The sequence below is a fragment of the Mixophyes fleayi genome, chromosome 1, assembly GCF_038048845.1.
Source record: "Mixophyes fleayi isolate aMixFle1 chromosome 1, aMixFle1.hap1, whole genome shotgun sequence".
Taxonomy (NCBI): domain Eukaryota; kingdom Metazoa; phylum Chordata; class Amphibia; order Anura; family Limnodynastidae; genus Mixophyes; species Mixophyes fleayi.
In genome coordinates, this window is record NC_134402.1 from 282,489,364 (window position 1) to 282,507,850 (window position 18,487).

Sequence of the window (18,487 nt, forward strand, 5' to 3'; positions counted from 1 at the left end):
GATGTTCACTCTAAAACATCTGACACAGGTGCAAGGCTTAGGAGAAGTTACTATGCACAACTAAATAAATGAGAATGCATTAAGTATTCTTCTTTGTCCCTTAGCATACAATCAGCAATGATGTGTTTATTTGCTATTTCTTCAGACACACTGAAATGGAAGAGTTATTATTATTATTATCATCATCATCGTTTATTTGTAAGGCGCCACAAGGTTTCCGCAGCGCCGTACATGGTACAAACAGTAGACCATACAGGGTAAGACAGTACAGAACAATAAATACAAAGTACCAGTACTACAGAAACTCCAGGCAGGCAGATACAGTAGATACGGAGCGGAAGAACAGGTATGGAGACAGGAGGGAAGATGGGCCCTGCTCATACGAGCTTACATCCTAAGGGAGGGTAAACAGAATCAGGTACATAAGGGAGCCAGTGAAGCAACGGGGAGAGAGAAAGGGGGCAGGGGAGAACTAGAAGAGGTGAGAGGTTAAGTGGATGGTTGGTAGGCCTTAAGGAACAGGTGAGTTTTAAGAGCCCGCTTGAAGGAGCACAGATTGGGTGAGAGACAAATGGAGCGAGGGAGGTCGTTCCAGTGAAGGGGGGCAGCACGGTAGAAGTCTTGGATTCTAGAGTGGGAAGAGGTGATCAGAGTGGAGGAGAGGCGGCGATCATTGGCTGAGCGCAGGGAGCGGGCGGGAGTGTGAATGGAGAGGAGGTTAGAGATGTAAGGGGCAGTAGACTGAGAGAGAGCCTTGTAAGTGGTGGTGAGGAGTTTGAAAAGGATTCTGTAGGGGAAGGGGAGCCAGTGTAAGGAAAGACAGAGAGGGGAGGCAGAGGAGGAGCGGCGTGAGAGGAAGATGAGTCTCGCAGCCGCATTGAGTATAGAGCGGAGGGGGGCAAGGCGGAAGCAGGGGAGTCCAGTAAGGAGGAGGTTGCAGTAGTCGAGACGGGAGATGATGAGAGCATGGATGATAGTTTTGGTGGCATCTTGAAAGAGGAAGGGACGGATGCGGGCAATGTTACAGAGTTGGAAGCGACAGGCTTGGGCAAGGGATTGAATGTGGGGCGCAAAAGAGAGAGAGGAGTCGAGAGTGACACCTAGGCAGCGGAGTTGGGTGACAGAGAAGATAGTGGAGTTGTTAACAACGATAGAGAGGTCATGGTGGGAAGGGAGCCTGGGTGGGGTAAAGACAATGAGTTCGGTTTTGGAGATGTTAATTTTAAGAAAGCGAGAGGACATCCACGATGAGATGGCTGAGAGGCAGTCAGTTACACGAGAGAGGAGGGAGGAGGAAAGATCAGGAGAAGAGATGTAGAGTTGAATATCATCAGCATATAGGTGATACTGAAGACCGAAAGAGGAGATGAGAGCCCCAAGGGAGGAAGTATAGAGCGAAAAGAGTAAAGGGCCAAGAACAGAGCCCTGAGGGACTCCAACAGGGAGAGGGGAGGGGGTGGAGGAAGAACCAGAAGTGGATACGGAGAAGGAGTGATTATCAAGGTATGAGGTGAACCAGGCATGGACAGAGCCAGAGAGGCCGAGTGAGAGAAGAGTTTGCAGTAGGAGGGGGTGGTCCACGGTGTCGAAAGCCGCGGAGAGGTCAAGGAGGATGAGTATGGAGTAGTGACCCTTGGATTTGGCTGATAGGAGATCATCGGTAACTTTAGCCAGGGCTGTTTCAGTGGAGTGGAGGGGGCGGTAGCCGGATTGGAGAGGGTCAAGGAGGGAGTTGTCAGAGAGGTGTCTGGTGAGGCGGCTGCAGACAATCCGCTCAAGTAATTTGGAGGCATATGGGAGAAGAGAGATAGGGCGGTAGTTAGCAAGAGAGGTGGGGTCGAGATTGGGTTTCTTAAGGATAGGGGAGATAAGAGCGTGTTTGAATGAGGATGGGACAACGCCAGAGGAGAGTGATAGGTTGAAGAGGTGTGCGAGGTAGGAGCAGGCAGTAGGAGAGAGAGAGCGAAGGAGGTGGGAGGGGATGGGATCAAGAGGGCAGGTAGAGGGTGGAGAGGAAAGAATAAGGGAGCGAACTTCTTCACCTGATGTGGCGATGAAGGAGGACCACAGCTAGTTGATGGCGGGAGGTGAAGCGGTGGGAGTGGGGGGAGAAGGGTGGGAGGAGGAGATGTTGCGTCTGATGGCTTCAATTTTGGAGGAGAAAAAGGAGGCGAAGTCAGACGCCGGGAGGGAAGGCGGGACAGTGGGAGGGGCGGTGGGAGAGGAGGGAGTTGAATGTGGCAAAGAGGCGGCGGGGGTTGGAGGACTGAGAAGAGATGAGCGACTTGAAGAAGGATTGTTTAGCGAGGGACAGGGCAGAGCAGAAAGAGGAGAGGATGAATTTGAAGTGATGGAAGTCAGCCAGGGAACGAGATTTCCTCCAGAGGTGTTCAGCTGTGCGAGAGCACTTTTGGAGGGAGCGGGTGAGTTTGGAGTGCCAGGGTTGGGGAGTAAGGCGACGACGGCGGATAGAAGAGGCCGGGGCGACGGTGTCCAGGGCAGTAGTGAGGGATTGGTTGTAGAGAGAGGATACCTGATCAGGGCAGGCCAGAAAGGGAAGGGGTGATAGGAGAGTTTCAAGAGAGGCGGAGAAGGAGATGGGGTCAATGGCGTCAAGGTTGCGCCTGGTGAGGGTGGCTTTAGGCGAGGTGGGAGAAGGGGAGGAGGACAGAGAGGAGAGGAGATGGTGGTCGGAGAGTGGGAAGGGAGAGTTGGAGAAGTCAGAGAGATCACAGAGGTGCAGAAGGGCATGTAAAACCCAATAAACTAAATATGTTTTAAAGTAGGTAGAAAATCTCCCTTATACACATTTTATTACAGTAGGTAACCATCCACAGCCTAGAACTAAAATCTTTGTTAAATCTCTTTTAAAGGGGACTTTATAGCTTATTAAGACCCCGCAAAACCAGGTACTAATTCATGTAAACAGTGATTTCAAGAACATGTATTTATCGTAGGGTTTACATTGACCTAAAGGTAACCTATCACTACTGTACAACTGTACACCCCTGAATACAATTCTAAATACAAGATTAACTGTACATCAACGGACATTGTTAAGGATTCTTCAGCTGTATAGGCTGGCAATCTCTCTCATGATTCATAGGACCAGTGCAGATTGTCAGAAACGTCAAGAATGGTGATGTATGTCCCCAATTGCTGCATGAATGCATACCAACTCGCATCATAACACAGAGCATTTGAAAACTATTTCTTGTCCATGCTTGAAACAGCATCCACTTAAGGAGGTTTTAAAATTGTATCAAAACCTATATCCATGTAACAGACAAAGCCTCATACTTAATACACAGCAGTACATGTGCTAGACAACCACGGCAATAAGTGGTCTTCTTAACCGCAAGTACCAATCTGTGGACTATTCAGTGATGAGATAATTTCTTTAGTAGAATTGACACTAACTAAAAGTGGGTGTGACGCCCCAGTGAATTACAAAAAGTGCTAGCACTAAAAACCACAGAGGGTCTCCATAGCCACCCTGGGGCAGTGGAGGCTAGGGAAATCCGCAGTAAGCCAAGAGACAGAAACTATGCTACTTTTCTAGTGTCCCTATGTAACAGATATGGGGTCCATAGAACCTCAATTCCATTACACAAATAACCCCTGCACCAGTTAAACGATACTGACTACCATGATTTTGCAGAGATCAACAACATGGGATCACTGAAATCATAGCTCCTAGCTGTGAAATACTGACTAAACTGATGTCCATGAAAATGAATGTGTGGTGGGGAGGGGATAAACTTGCCAATATCACTCTGTATGCCAATGTTTAGGCAGATCAGTAGTCTCTACAGTCATCTTTCTGTAAGCTGTCACTAGAATAAGTCACATGTATCTAAAGAGTTATTTTTTCCATTTTCTGACTGACTGGTTCATTCTTCAGCTCACTGCATACCAACCTCAGATTTTCTGTACTGTATGTGCCATTTATGTGTTATAAATTATTCTTCTGGATTCACTTCATGCAATGTATGCAATCATTTTACCACATATATTGTGAAGATTCAGATATAAAAAATATATTACACTACATTCACTGCATACATGTTGGTCTCTTGTGATCAGACTCGTCAGATAAAAATGTTTAGTCAATAACCTTCCACAAGCCAATTAGTATAGCTGTAGAGGTCCCACGCCAGGAACGTGTAAGCCGAATGCACAGAGCCACAGCACTGTACACACACCACCTGTGTTAGAAAGAGACACAATGTTATTTGAATCTGAGATCTCTCAGGTGGTTAACGCGAGAAGTGGGGATGAGCTGGGATGTATTAAAATTTATTATGATTGGACATATACTCGAACATATCTTCTTCAGCTTTCCAAAGGTTATTTTCTTCAGCTTTCCAAAGGTTATTTGCATCCAATGTTTTGATTGTGTTGCTTACCTTTCCAATATTCAACTTAAGAAAGTAAACCAAACAGTGTACGCATTGTTTAAAAAGGATCATCGTAAAAAAAATAAAAAATGAGCAAGATTAGATTTCCCTATAATTTACAAAATTTTGCACGAAAAAAAAAAAGATATTGCAGTTGTAAAAGATAGTCGTGAGGCTACTTGGCTTCAGAATGAGATTCAGACTGCTGCAATAGCTGTATCAAATAATACTCTGCCAACTGAACAATCAAAAGAGACAGAAATAGATAATTTGCTGGATAAACCTACCTCTTTATTTGAAGAGGACTCTGCTGAATCACAGGCATTCTGACGGTGTTGCCGGTTTGTGGATTCTGCCCCCTGAGTGGAAGAATCAGGAGACGGAGACTAAACCAAAGCAGAAAGAGACACTGTTACCATAAATAATACAAACATTGATGTTTTGATTTCAAAACCGAATATGTATTACATTTTCATACAAGGACTGTGTTTAAGTGGAAATAATGTAACCAATGAAGAAAAACATCCACAACACAAATAGCTTCTCTTTAAAATTGGTATTATATCTGCCTTGTGTGGCAGCCACAAGGGTGACCTCTGCCTTGTGTGGCAGCCACAAGGGTGACCTCTGCCTTGTGTGGCAGCCACAAGGGTGACCTCTGCCTTGTGTGGCAGCCACAAGGGTGACCTCTGCCTTGTGTGGCAGCCACAAGGGTGACCTCTGCCTTGTGTGGCAGCCACAAGGGTGCTCTCCTTAGTCTCTTATATTTTCTGTGGTCACTTATTGCTTTGCTTTTCATATATCTATATATTTTCCAAACAGGTCCCAACATTCCAGGATCCATACAAGAATCCAGCACCAGGATGCAAAAGGTGCAATAACAGGTACGCGAGAGCAACACCATTTTAATAAATAATATGTCATGTCTAAAGAGGCGCAGCCACACCCATGTTGGACACGCCTCCATCACTATGTGGCCACGCCCTCGGTGATGGCGCTGCACGGCGGCACACATCCCTTCTCCTACTACGTGTGAAGGGGACAGAAAGTTACTGTACCGACGCCCCAAATTCCTCTTGGCAGCTCTGTATACAGTATAAAACTATTGTGCTGCAAATAAACAGTATCATGTTATACAATATCTACACGGAATACATTGTTGTATTCTTTGCGCATTGTAAAAAAAAAAGATGGAACACTAAATGCACCACTGGAAATTAATCTATATCACAGTCTAGATAACTGGCTGAAATTTACTTTTACTACTGAGATTATCCTTGCCCAGAATGTTATCTGTTCAACCAACTTATTCAATGGGTTTTGTCTATCTATGCAATTGTCTGGCAACAGGCTGCATTAGGGTCGCATCCAGTCCTCCGAACCTTCACCTGCGGCCCACAGCTCTTTCCTGCTTTATTGTCAGATTTGTTGGTTACAGCTTGAAGCACTTGTTTAAAATGCCTACTGATATATTATTACATATAGGCGTCTCTTTCTTTGACTAAATGTATTGTTTTAACTTATTACTTTTGAACAGTAGAGGGCAGCACCCCCGAGGTGAATCAGGTTGCCCAATCTATGTTGTGAGGACTGATGAGTATTTCTACCTTGTATCACTTTACAAATGGACAAGTGCAGTATGCAGAAGCCACCAGTGTTACAAAGGAGTCATTTGCTTATGAATTTATAGGTCACAAAAATGTGATTATTGGTGAATTCAACCAATGTGACCAGTAAGGTCACAGGACATTACTGGAGGAGAATAGCTGTCACTGCATACTTTCCTATCTGAGCCTTTTGGCATATATCGGCAACCCTTTAGTTAATAACTGCAATGTATGTCACATATCTTTTGCACTTTGTGACAGATAGATGAGAAAATACTCCAACACATTAAGCGTGTCAAGCAGATAACGTGCGCACACTTCTAACAGTCCATACTAATCATATAACACATAAATGGCACATACAGTACAGAAAATCTGAGGTTGGTATGCAGTGAGCTGAAGAATGAACCAGTCAGTCAGAAAATGGAAAAAATAACTCTTTAGATACATGTGACTAATTCTAGTGACAGCTTACAGAAAGATGACTGTAGAGACCAGCAAAACTGTTCTGTGGAATATGTTGGACAGTCTAACTCCATCAGGATCAAAGGCTAAGGGGAGATTTGTTCTGGTTTGTCTTTTGCTTAGCCCAGGGAAGGTAGAGCAGGCCAAGATCCTTTCCCTTGGGGTCCATTTTTGAGGAAAGAATCCTTTAAACAGCTTTGCCTGGTGGGCAGAATCCCTGAAAAGTTCCCCCTTCACCCTGGAGGAAGACTATAGAAACAGTCAGCAGCATGGCCTCAGGACTATGACCACACAACATGAACTGCATGACCCAGGCAGGAGTGCTTCAAACAAATTCAAAGGAGGTTAACCCCTGGCTGCCCCAGGTGAGGGCCAACACTACCCTCACACCCTGACTATTAAGCCTGCTAAAGCAAGACACTTTGCAACCATTCAGACTGCTGGGGGCATATTCAATGTTCCACTGAACAAAGCGGCTGCACACATTTGCAGGTACCTCAACATCGCAGATTTCTTCTCGCACCTCTATGGGGGAGGGGGGGGGGGTGAAGAGAAATTCACGATGTTACATCGTCGCTGCAACTGTTCTGGAAGCACTATGCGTTTAATTGAATATGCCCATTGGAGCCAGGCACTCCTCAACCATTAAGTCTATTGAAACTGGCCAGGGAACCAGTAGTCCAAGGCACTGTCCTTCAATCAGGGCAGTTTGGCACCCCCTAGTCATTCTTCTTTGACACAAGAGCCAATTCACAAGTTCATCAGGCTTCCCAGTCGGCTGTTAGTTTGGCTCAGAAGTCCTTCTCTCCCTACCCTGGGCTTTGGCACTGGAGAGGGCTTCTCAGCTTGAGGCTGATAATCCCTAACTGGCACTCTGGAACCATTTCTTAAATAGGTTCCATGACCACACACAGCAAAAGTGTCCTGCTCAAAGAGCTTCGTCCATGCAAACAGCAAAAAAAAAAACAAAAAAAAAAAGAGAAGGAGAGGGAGGTAATCGTCAAACAATGTGGTCTTGTTCACTGGAAACATGCCAAATTCTGCGCCTGAATGCAAAATGAGGAAAATACACTCATCTCTGGGGAACAGCCATTATAGTCTTCAATTGTGTAAGATGCAGTGTCCTGCAAAATTAATTTCTACATCTATACCTGCTGAATGGGAAGCATATGTGCTTCACCTGTTTTACATGGCTATCAGGGGTCCTTTCTGTACCAATAGCCTCTAGAAACGCACTGTTACACCACTACTGCAAGAATGACTGCATTTTACAAATTAAAAAAAAACAAAACATTACAGCATGTTCTATGATGTTTGCAATATATGCCTTAGCAAAATTATTACTGATGAGAATGGAGCAAATGGTTTAAAAGGTTTACATGGATATGGTGGGAGGGTTTTAAAAGTGTAATAAACAATCTCCCCCACTAGGAGGTGCCACACGTCTCTCTTAAACCAACAAACTGTTACACTCATTGTATCTGGCCATATATAAAGGCATAGCAGGAACTGTGCAATATGCTCTTATAGGATTATAGGATATATCTATTCATTGCCTGTGAAGTGTTTCAAGTCACAGTCATCTTCTACAAACACTTGCTGTATGATATTATCTCTTATTGTTAAGGGATTTAACGAAGACACCACTGAATCTGAACACCATTCCCTCCTCAATGTATGCAAAAAATAGTAATTGTAAGAACGAGAGGCTGAGGATTTATGTAAAAACTGTTTCTGTATGTACACCAGACTTCCTGTTGATTGAGAATGAGGAGCCGTTTAGCAACTAAAACAAATCATTACAATAAAGAAACATCTTGCAATTGGACGTCTTAGACGTACACAGAAAAATCCTTCAGCAAACCACTGTGAAATGGTTAAAAGGCTGCTATTCTAATTGTACTCAAATATATGATAAGCCATATGACGGGTGTCTTATCATATATTTGCAAAATGTGTGTAACTGGAATGCCTGCATTTTATGGAAAACAGAATAGCAGCTTTCACAGCGGTGTGCTGGGGTATATTCCTTTGTAGCACCACCAGCTGTGAACGCATAAATTCATTGAGCAACTTCTATTTCTGAATTGGACATCTTAGAAAGTTCTAATGTACTATAAAACATCTGGCAGGGTTGGAAAACTTTTAATTATAGATTTGCAAACCTCAGTGACTCATTAATTGCTATACAGTGCATCTTGCTTTCCCAACAAGGAAATATATTACTATTCCCTTAATCGTATAAATCAAGAGGCAATTTCAAGCAGTCTATTGACTAGAAACATTATTCATTTATAATCATTACGTCAACAGAATTGAGTGTTTTCCTGTGCTGTCAATACAACACCGAAGTGAAAACGTTTGCAAATCTGACACTGGTCCTTTCATATTATGGAAGGTCACATTTGCAAGGACAGTTCTTACGGGTTGTACTATATCATAATAGTCAAAAGAACTATGCAAAATTTGCTTTTGGCAGAAAATCTAGCAGACATTATATAAATAAACTATTAGCACAGGTTTAGTATACATCCTAACTATTAAACTATAAATATGCATTTTTGGTGCTCCATTTTTTAATAGTTAGAAATAATAGGTTCAATCTTATAAGAATGATACTCCATAAATCATTTGCAAGTACAATCTATTTATTTAGAACATAGTAGGAATAAAGCAACATAATGGACCTAGTCCTGCATCATATTCAAAAGGACAGTGAAAATTAAAAGAGAAATAATTTAATTAACCTTGCACATATCAAGGGCAGCACAGTGGCCTAGTGGTTAGGACTTCTGCCTCCCAGCACTGGGGTCATGAGTTCAATTCCCAACCATGGCCTTATCTGTGTGGAGTTTGTATGTTTGCGTGGGTTTCCTCCGGTTTCTTCCCACACTCCAAAAACATACTGGTAGGTTAATTGGCTGCTTTCAAAATTAACCCTAGTCTCTCCCTCTTTGTCTGTCTCCCTGTGTCAGTGTGTGTCTATATTAGGGAATTTAGACTGTAAGCTCCAATGGGGGCAGGGACTGTTGTGAATGAGTTCTCTGTACAGCGCTGCGTAATTAGAGGCGCTATATAAATAAATGATGATGATGACAAAAGTATTTTTAAAATACCTGGGGGTACATGTATTAAGGAGCGATTTTTCCAAATCAACTTTGCCGTTTAAATTTAGATGTCAAAGTCGCTGAATATTGTCGATTTGCAAAAATCCCTCCTTAATACATTTACCCCCTGATGTCTATCTTAAAGACCTCTTTCCGTAAGCAATGCAGTGACACATCTGCCACCTGGAGCTCCTACACTCATAAAATAAACCTTTTGACAAGCTTTTTAGTGTACTCCCAACCTTATATTGGCTGCAGAGATGTCACTTAGCAACTAGAGAACATCCATGTGTCACAATGACACAATTCTGAAAGTGCAAAAAATGTGTTGGAGGTTATAGGAACTATTACATGTTTAACATGATTAAGGTTTGGGATAACCATGGTTTCAGAGTAATGGCAGTGTCATATCACGATAGTTAACACCAACACCAACTTAACACCAGCTTACAACTTGGTTCAGAGAATAAATTACATTACTCAGTAGTATGTGCAAGCTCATCTAGCACAGATTTTTTTACAGTTATAAAAAGATATTTGTCTAAAGAGACCAAAACAACATCCTTAAGTGCGACATACCAGATTTAATGTGAAAACAGAAGTAAAATAATAATTTTGGCAACCAATTTACATGGTACAAATTAATGAATTTGTATCAACAATCCCCCTGTTAAAAAATACTTTGCAGGGATTCCTTCCTATTTGCTTTTGTGTAAAAGCATTTTCCAGCTGTGGAGCTGTAGTCATTTTTTAGCATTAAAAATTTTAAAAAGTACCATGAACGAATAGTACCCAGCAGGATATCTCTATAGGAATCCCCCCACTATATTGAAAACTGTCAATTTGCATTCTTTTTAAAACATGGGTAACTGGATAAGAAATCCATTATAATAAAAGAATAAACAGATGGTTTTTAAAAGTTTTATTATCACATGTCCACTCTCATCTGCATGCGATGTGAGGAGACACAGTAATAGGTATTGCTGCCTCACAGCACTAAGGCCGTGAGTTTGATTCCAACCAAGGCAAGACCTGTGTGGAGCTTGAATGCAAGGGTTTCCCAGGGAACTGGGACTGCTTACGCTTCTTGGGAATTTGTAGCTAGCTAAATACTAATCACTTACTTTAGGTCAAGACTGCTTGGTAACAGACAGAGTAGGACAACTCAGGACACTGGGTTCAACACGGGACAGATGGGGGACAGAATAGAAGGTGAGCTTTAATCAGAACGTAGGACAGGCATCTCCCAAAAACAAACCAGGATTTTAGTATAGATGAAAATTGTTGCTCATATTGGGGCAGGGACTGATGTGAATGCGTTCTCTGTACAGTGCTGCAGAATTACTGGCGCTATATAATTGATGAAGATGATGCTATAAGAGCGGTTCCATTACACATAACACTTGAAGGAATTGATGGTATTAGAGAGTGTGTTTGCCCCATGTCCAAATGCAGCCAGACCAAAGACCAATGAATCTGGGGTGGGAAATCTTATCTTTAGATCTCCCACCAAGAATAACTTCCAGAGCATTGTCCCTGGTGTCTAGCACCACCTCAGAGCCTAAGGTGTCTCCTGGTGCTGTGGAGTCAGATCCTCAGGGTGCAGTCCCACAGCACCGACAGACAGATTTCTCAGAGTCCTCCCTGGAACTCCCAAAAGGCAATGCACCTTCAGGGTTCAACAGAACTCACTCAGTGATTCAATGCTGCTGTCTTCTGGTCCCTCACTCAGGGATCAGAGAGCTGCAGCCAAGCACAGCCAGACCCTTCCCACTGGTCTAGAAGGACTAGGGAATATTCAGCACTGCCGAGCTCCAGTTCCTGTTCTCAGGGGCGGATTCACAACTTTACCAGCAATATAGTAAAGCATTTTTCCTGGCATATGCTGTGAGTGGGGAAGAAAACTGGATCCATCCAGAATTTGCAATGTAATTTTAAAAATATTTTATACAGTAAAAAGTTCAAACTAAAACCTTATATAATTACATAATTAATTGTTTTGCTCTGCAATGCAACAAGATCAACACAGTAGGAATGGTAATGTATGGGACTGCTGCCTCACAGAGGTAAAGGAGACCTGTCACCAAGTCACAATGTTTCTATTTCCTAATAGACATCTTCATTCACAAAGTATCTTGTCTATAAGAACTTACAAAACATTTTTTGCTAATCAAGAGACTGAGGATCACAAAATACTAAACTATATTAAATACTATTTATTGTAATAGAAAAAAATAATAATTCAACACATTTGATACAACATATCAAATACATTACTTTCCTACTTTTATTAAAGCATTGAACATTATTTTGACTATATAATTCTGGTTTTATTTATTTTTTTCTTAAAAAAAGATCTGTCAATCCTACATTTTTTTAAATTGATATTGATTGATATTTTATTGATTTCTCGTAACTTTTATAAAAATCAGTGGATTTAGAAACTGCTCCCACAAACAAAGGATTAAAAAATAAAACAAAAAATAAAAAAAATTGTTGGTCACTTAAAACAAAAAACAAGGAAACTATGGGAGCTGGGTATTCTGATTAAGCTTAATATATTATTCATGCTTTCCATTCATCGCTTTTATTTACCTAGGTGTGTATTTAATGCTTTAAGTCTGTTTAAAAAAAAATAATGTATTTCCGAACCGTGCTCCTAAGACATAGGTCTTATTACTTGTCGCACGTTGATCAAATCAGTGTCTAAAGCATATTCATAGAGAGGGCTTCCAAGTGTTGCAATCCTCCCACGATAGTCAAAATATATTTCCATGATAGAAACCTTTAGTTTACAATGTTTGCTTTCCTAGAATTCATCAACTAAATTTTTCTTCCATGTGCCCATAGAAGTTTCACTACGATAGGACTCCTAGAAGGGCTCAGTGGGTTACTTTTATGAACCGGATAATCTTCATTATTCATCCAAAATAATAGAAGCCCTTCTCATAAGTCACTCAACATTTTTAACAATTAACATTTTCAAAACAGTTCAATACAGTGTACTAAGCTCAAACAATATAAAATTGTAAAAAGGATATAAGGATGTAAAAAAAAAAAAAACACCCAACAAAATTAGATTAGGACATAATATCTACCACTTTCATTATCTATATCATAGTGTAATGCACCATTTAGGAAACCTTGAGTATATTATGTAAACCCACTGGAAGTCAGTCTACTAATAAAATTCACACTCATTTGTTATGCCAGAGCATATTAAAGAAAATGTAAGAGAGGTGACAGCGGTTGCTGTACTTACATCTTCAGCACAGAATTCAGCTTGGTAGTTCCAAAAATTCTCCATTGGGCTGTTGTATTATAAACAGTAAGCAGTAAAGTTGTACCGAGGAATATCCAGAAGGCAATGGTTGACTTTCTTTGGATGTACAAATAAAAGGTCTCAAAAATGCAGGGAACAAAGTAATTGGAGAGCTGTCACACTGCAGTTATTTTAGACCTGATCAATTACCTTCCTGTAAATTTTACATGACACTATGTCAGGATTCTTTTCAACAACCTGCCTCAGACAAACATACTATGCTGCCTCGTACAGTAAGATTTATCAAATCCTGAATTTGGAAATATAATAAATATATATAATATTTTTTTTTGTCCTGTTTTTGTAAAATGCTGCTGGATCGTCAACTTTGACAATCAAAACGCCTATAATTATATTTAATTTACAATTCATTTAATGACAGAATCATGATGACAGGATTACTAGAACCCACTTAGCATTACTATTGTCCACTCTGTGACCTGCACATTCACCTGAGTGGAGAGTTTATGCAGGTATTCAGCTTGTTCCAAACATGCTGAGCTTGGAGAGCACAGTGGGGTACAGCATAGGTCAAATAGTCCCAGTGGAGACAATTCATTTAATATTTCATATCCACCTATGAGAATATAAGGATATTAGCAGTCACTAATGGTGCTTTATAACAGCCATATTCTAATAAGAGAAGGAAAGCTGACACAGCTGCTTGGAGACTCTCTGTGACAAGTCTTGTATGGGAGTACTGAGGACAAAATAATCATTAGAAGAAGTAAATTTGATAGGGGATTAAGGCAGATAGGCAAGTAGTGCAATGAGGACATAAGATGTAACAAGAATTTTAAACTCTAAGGGGCATATTCAATTGTTAGTTTTCCGCGCAGCGTAAAAACTATTACCGTTAATACGGTAATAGATAGCTGAAATACAGCGAGTAAATTACCGTATTAATGTTTTTTCCGCGCAAGATTACCGTAATCGTGCGCGGACCGCGAGATTTTCGGCTTTTCCGCCGAGAATTGAATATGCCCCTAAATTGGAAATAAAAAAACAGGATACTAGTGTGACTTGAAGTGTGTTAAAGCTATAACATGATGCCCCAAAAAAAGATAATAATGTTATAGTATGATGAAAGCAATGCAAACAGACTGATTGAGGTTTTATTTCTTCTGTCTTTTGCCTTTATCACAAAACACAGCTTGCTGCAGTTTTCCCAATTTTTTCTATTAATTATTCTATAGGTTAGGATATATAAAAAAAAAAAATACGCATTTGCAATTCATTTTTAGCACCTGGTAAATTGCAGTTTTAAAGTTCACTTGCATTAAAAAAGAATTAAATAAAAAAATGGAAGAAAGCATAAAAATGCCAAAAAATGCATCACAAAAATGCAAACTGAACATTCATTTTGTGCGACTGCTGTAGACAGAGAACTCGCATATAGAGTTTTTCCTTTGAATCCCAATATAGCTCTGTATTACATCAATCTATTTTTATGGACAGTGGTTAGAGGGCTCTTGTATCTCCAGCTACACCTACATCATTTCATCAATCACAGACAGCTCTATTTAGTAAAAAAGAGAGAGGTGAAGAAACACATTTGAAAGTGTCCTATTTACACATTTAAAAAACAGGGTAGACTTTTTAATTTACTTTTGGCTATTAAAAAGAAATACAAATAAAAGTTTTATGAAAAGAAATTGACATTTTCAGACATTTAATTGCCCTGAATCATCCTACATTTAATTTAGGTTTTTATCGTACCTGCTCTCCTACCAAGGAAATTAAAGATATTGAAGCACTCAACTGAGTAGAGGCAACATAGCTCAAGTCATGGTTTTTACATTCCAAGAGATTAGGCAATAAAATAACATTTTCAGTGCAAGTTCACCGATGAATCAGCACACTGCCATCTGCTTAATGCAATTAAATACGCAATGTTAACTACACTATTTTAAGGCTGAATATTTTGTGACCCATTCCACACCAGTGAATTTTATGGCGTGTTAATACACAGGACCAGCCATTGGTCTAGGGCTCTGCAAAGGTCTGTTTTCCGATCGCTTTTCTAGTTCATTTATTATAAAGTTCATTCTGCACCTGAAACCTGTTCAATTATGTATAGCAGGTTTCGTATCTGTTGCATTAATAATTGATTAGCGGGACAATAGAATGGACAAATGACACAGCACTATTGTAATATTAAAAGGCTAGCACAAAAACAGGTACCTTTATATTGAGGTTTCTGGTACATCAAAAATGAAATACTTTAAGAAAAGTAAATATAAATATTAGCTTACCAATTCGTTGATATGAAAAAAACAATTGTATTCTGGGGTCTTAAGAGTGTACTCATCAACTTGGCACCGGTTCAAATAAAAAGTATAAAATATTGGGTTTGCAGGTTATTATTCTAGAACAATTCAGTATTTTTCTGAAACGATTGGCATTAACTTGGTTGAGAAACAGGAGTACAACCAGCAGAAAGATCATGCAGTTTTTATCCTATTTTACTTTACTTTCACTTAGAAGAAAGATTATGTACATGTAAGTGTGGTCTGTTCGGAGTCAGCCACATCTCCAGAAACATCTGTTTCCAGGCATATCACTTGCAGATGATTAAACCAGAGCACAAAGATACACATGGAGGATGATGAGGAGAAAGGGACTCTGGCTATTTGTGTATAGATTACACATGTAATGAAGTTCAATGATACCCCCACACCTATACGTAAAAATCACAGCCGTCTGTCATTCAGGGTTTTTTGTTTTTAAACAATTAAATATATTGTGCCCTGTGCCACACCATTACAGCAACAGTGAAGTATGTACAGCACATGAAACAGAAAAAGATATATACCAGACGTGGGGTTTGGTTAAAAAAAATTGCTCACTGCAGTATAGAGTACTTCATGTTTGTGTTATTATAATAATAATAATAATAATAATAATAATAATAATAATAATAATAATAATAATAATAAAAAGATACACATTTTTAACACTTATTAACCAGAGGATTCTAGACCATTCATGACCAGATATCGTGTTCTATGTACAAGGAATAATGCAGTTATAGGGTACAGAAACAAGGTAACATTTTAGATGTGGATGATTTCTCTTTTAGTTTGACATTTATAGCAACCACAGATGGAATGTTAAATACTTTTTGTTGGAGTAAGTGAGGATAGGGCCCAGGAGTGGTCAGGCAAATATTGGGTACCACGATGGCCATTTTGTAGGCTTGGAGTCACATAGTTTGTGTGTGACATTCATTCATTTTGCATACAGAGAATGGCTGACTTCACTTTGGGGGGCTAGATAGGATGATCACACACACACACACACACACACACACACACACACACACACACACACACACACACACACACACACACACACACAGTGCCTTGGTGTATGTTCTCCCCGTGTTTGCGTGGGTTTCCTCCGGGTACTCCGGTTTCCTCCCACACTCCAAACACATACTAGTAGGATAATTGGCTGTTAACAAATGGACCCTAGTCTATCTGTGTGTGTTAGGAAATTTAGACTGTAAGCCCCAATGGGGCAGGGACTGATGCGAGTTCTCTGTACAGCGCTGCGGCATTAGTGGCGCTATATAAATAAATGATGATGATATATACACACATATACACTAGAGATGAGCGCACTCGAACGTTGCCGATCCGAGTCGGATCCGAGACAGATCCGGGTATTGGCGCCAAATTCAAATCTGAAACGGAGGCTCTGACTCATAATCCCGTTGTCGGATCTCGCGATACTCGGATCCTATAAATTCCCCGCTAGTCGCCGCCATCTTCACTCAGGCATTGATCAGGGTAGAGGGAGGGTGTGTGTTAGGTGGTCCTCTGTCCTGCTATATCTCGTGCTGTTCAGTTCTGTGCTGTGCTGTGTTCAGTCCAGTGGTGCTGTGTCCTGTTCAGTCCAGTGGTGCTGTGTCCTGTGCTCTGTGCTTCTAAGGGCATAGTTATTTCCCCAATATTCCCAAGTTTTTAAAAATTAAAAAAAAAGTAATTATAACCAAATTTGCAAAACCAATCCAGCAGTATAAGTCCATTGGTACTGCAATATTACCAAGCTCACACATTCTGCAGTATCTTGTGCTACATATAATGGAGACCAAAAATTTGGAGGATAAAGTAGGGAAAGATCAAGACCCACTTCCTCCCAATGCTGAAGCTGCTGCCACTAGTCATGACATGGAAGACGACGTTGATGGCATTTCATCGTCTAAGCCTGATGCCCAAAAGTAGCAAAAAGAGAAACTTAAAATCATCTGCGGAGAAACGTAAAGTTGCCAATATGCCATTTACGACATGGAGTGGCAAGGAACGGCTTAGGCCCTGGCCCGTGTTCATGACTAGTGGTTCAGCTTCACCCACGGATCTTAGCCCTCCTCCTCCTCCCCCCCCCTACAAAAAATTGAAGAGAGTTATGCTGTCAGCAACAAAACAGCAAACAACTCTGCCTTCTAAAAGAGAAATTATCACAAATCCCCAGGGCGAGTCCAAGGGTGTTGGTGGTTGTCAAGCCTGACCTTCCCATCACTGTACGGGAAGAGGTGGCTCGGGAGGAGCCTATTGATGATGTAGCTAGCGCTGTGGAGGAACTTGATGATGAGGATGGTGATGTGGTTATTGTAAATGAGGCACCAGGGGGGGGAAACAGCTGATGTCCATGGGATGAAAAAGCCCATCGTCATGCCTGGTCAGAAGACCAAAAAATGCACCTCTTCGGTCTGGAGTTATTTTTATCCAAATCCAGACAACCAATGTATGGCCATATGTAGCTTATGTGAAGCTCAAATAAGCAGGGGTAAGGATCTTGCCCACCTAGGAACATCCTCCCTTATACGTCACCTGAATAACCTTCATAGTTCAGTGGTTAGTTCAGGAACTGGGGCTAGGACCCTCATCGGTACAGGGACACCTAAATCCCGTGGTCCAGTTGGATACACACCAGCAACACCCTCCTAGTCAACTTCCTCCACAATCTCCATCAGATTCAGTCCTGCAGCCCAAGTCAGCAGCCAGACTGAGTCCTCCTCAATACGGGATTCATCCGAGGAATCCTGCAGCGGTACGCCTACTACTGCCACTGCTGCTGTTGCTGCTGTTAGTCGGTCATCTTCCCAGAGGGGAAGTCGTAAGACCGCTAAGTCTTTCACAAAACAATTGACCGTCCAACAGTCGTTTGCCATGACCACAAAATACGATAGTAGTCACCCTATTGCAAAGCGTATAACTGCGGCTGTAACTGCAATGTTGGTGTTAGACGTGCGCCCGGTGTCCGCCATCAGTGGAGTGGGATTTAGAGGGTTGATGGAGGTTTTGTGTCCCCGGTACCAAATCCCGGCGAGATTCCACTTCACTAGGCAGGCGATATCAAAAATGTAAAGAGAAGTACGATCAAGTGTCCTCAGTGCTCTAAAAAATGCGGTTGTACCCACTGTCCACTTAACCACGGACATGTGGACAAGTGGTTCTGGGCAAACGAAGGACTATATGACTGTGACAGCCCACTGGGTAGATGCATCCCCTTCCGCAGCAACAGCTGCATCAGTAGCAGCATCTACAAAATGGCTGCTCTTGCAAAGGCAGGCAACATTGT

General features: G+C 41.2%; 1 protein-coding gene across 2 annotated transcripts in view; it reads right to left on the bottom strand.

Annotated features, from left to right (window-relative positions):
* The window catches only part of APBA1 (amyloid beta precursor protein binding family A member 1), a 108,974-nt gene that overhangs the window by 29,807 nt on the left and 60,680 nt on the right, over positions 1–18,487 (bottom strand). For both annotated transcript variants that reach the window (XM_075210976.1, XM_075210974.1), the window contains exon 3: positions 4,688–4,786. In XM_075210976.1, coding sequence (XP_075067077.1) covers positions 4,688–4,786 — 99 coding nt within the window. The remainder of the gene's footprint in view (positions 1–4,687; positions 4,787–18,487) is intronic.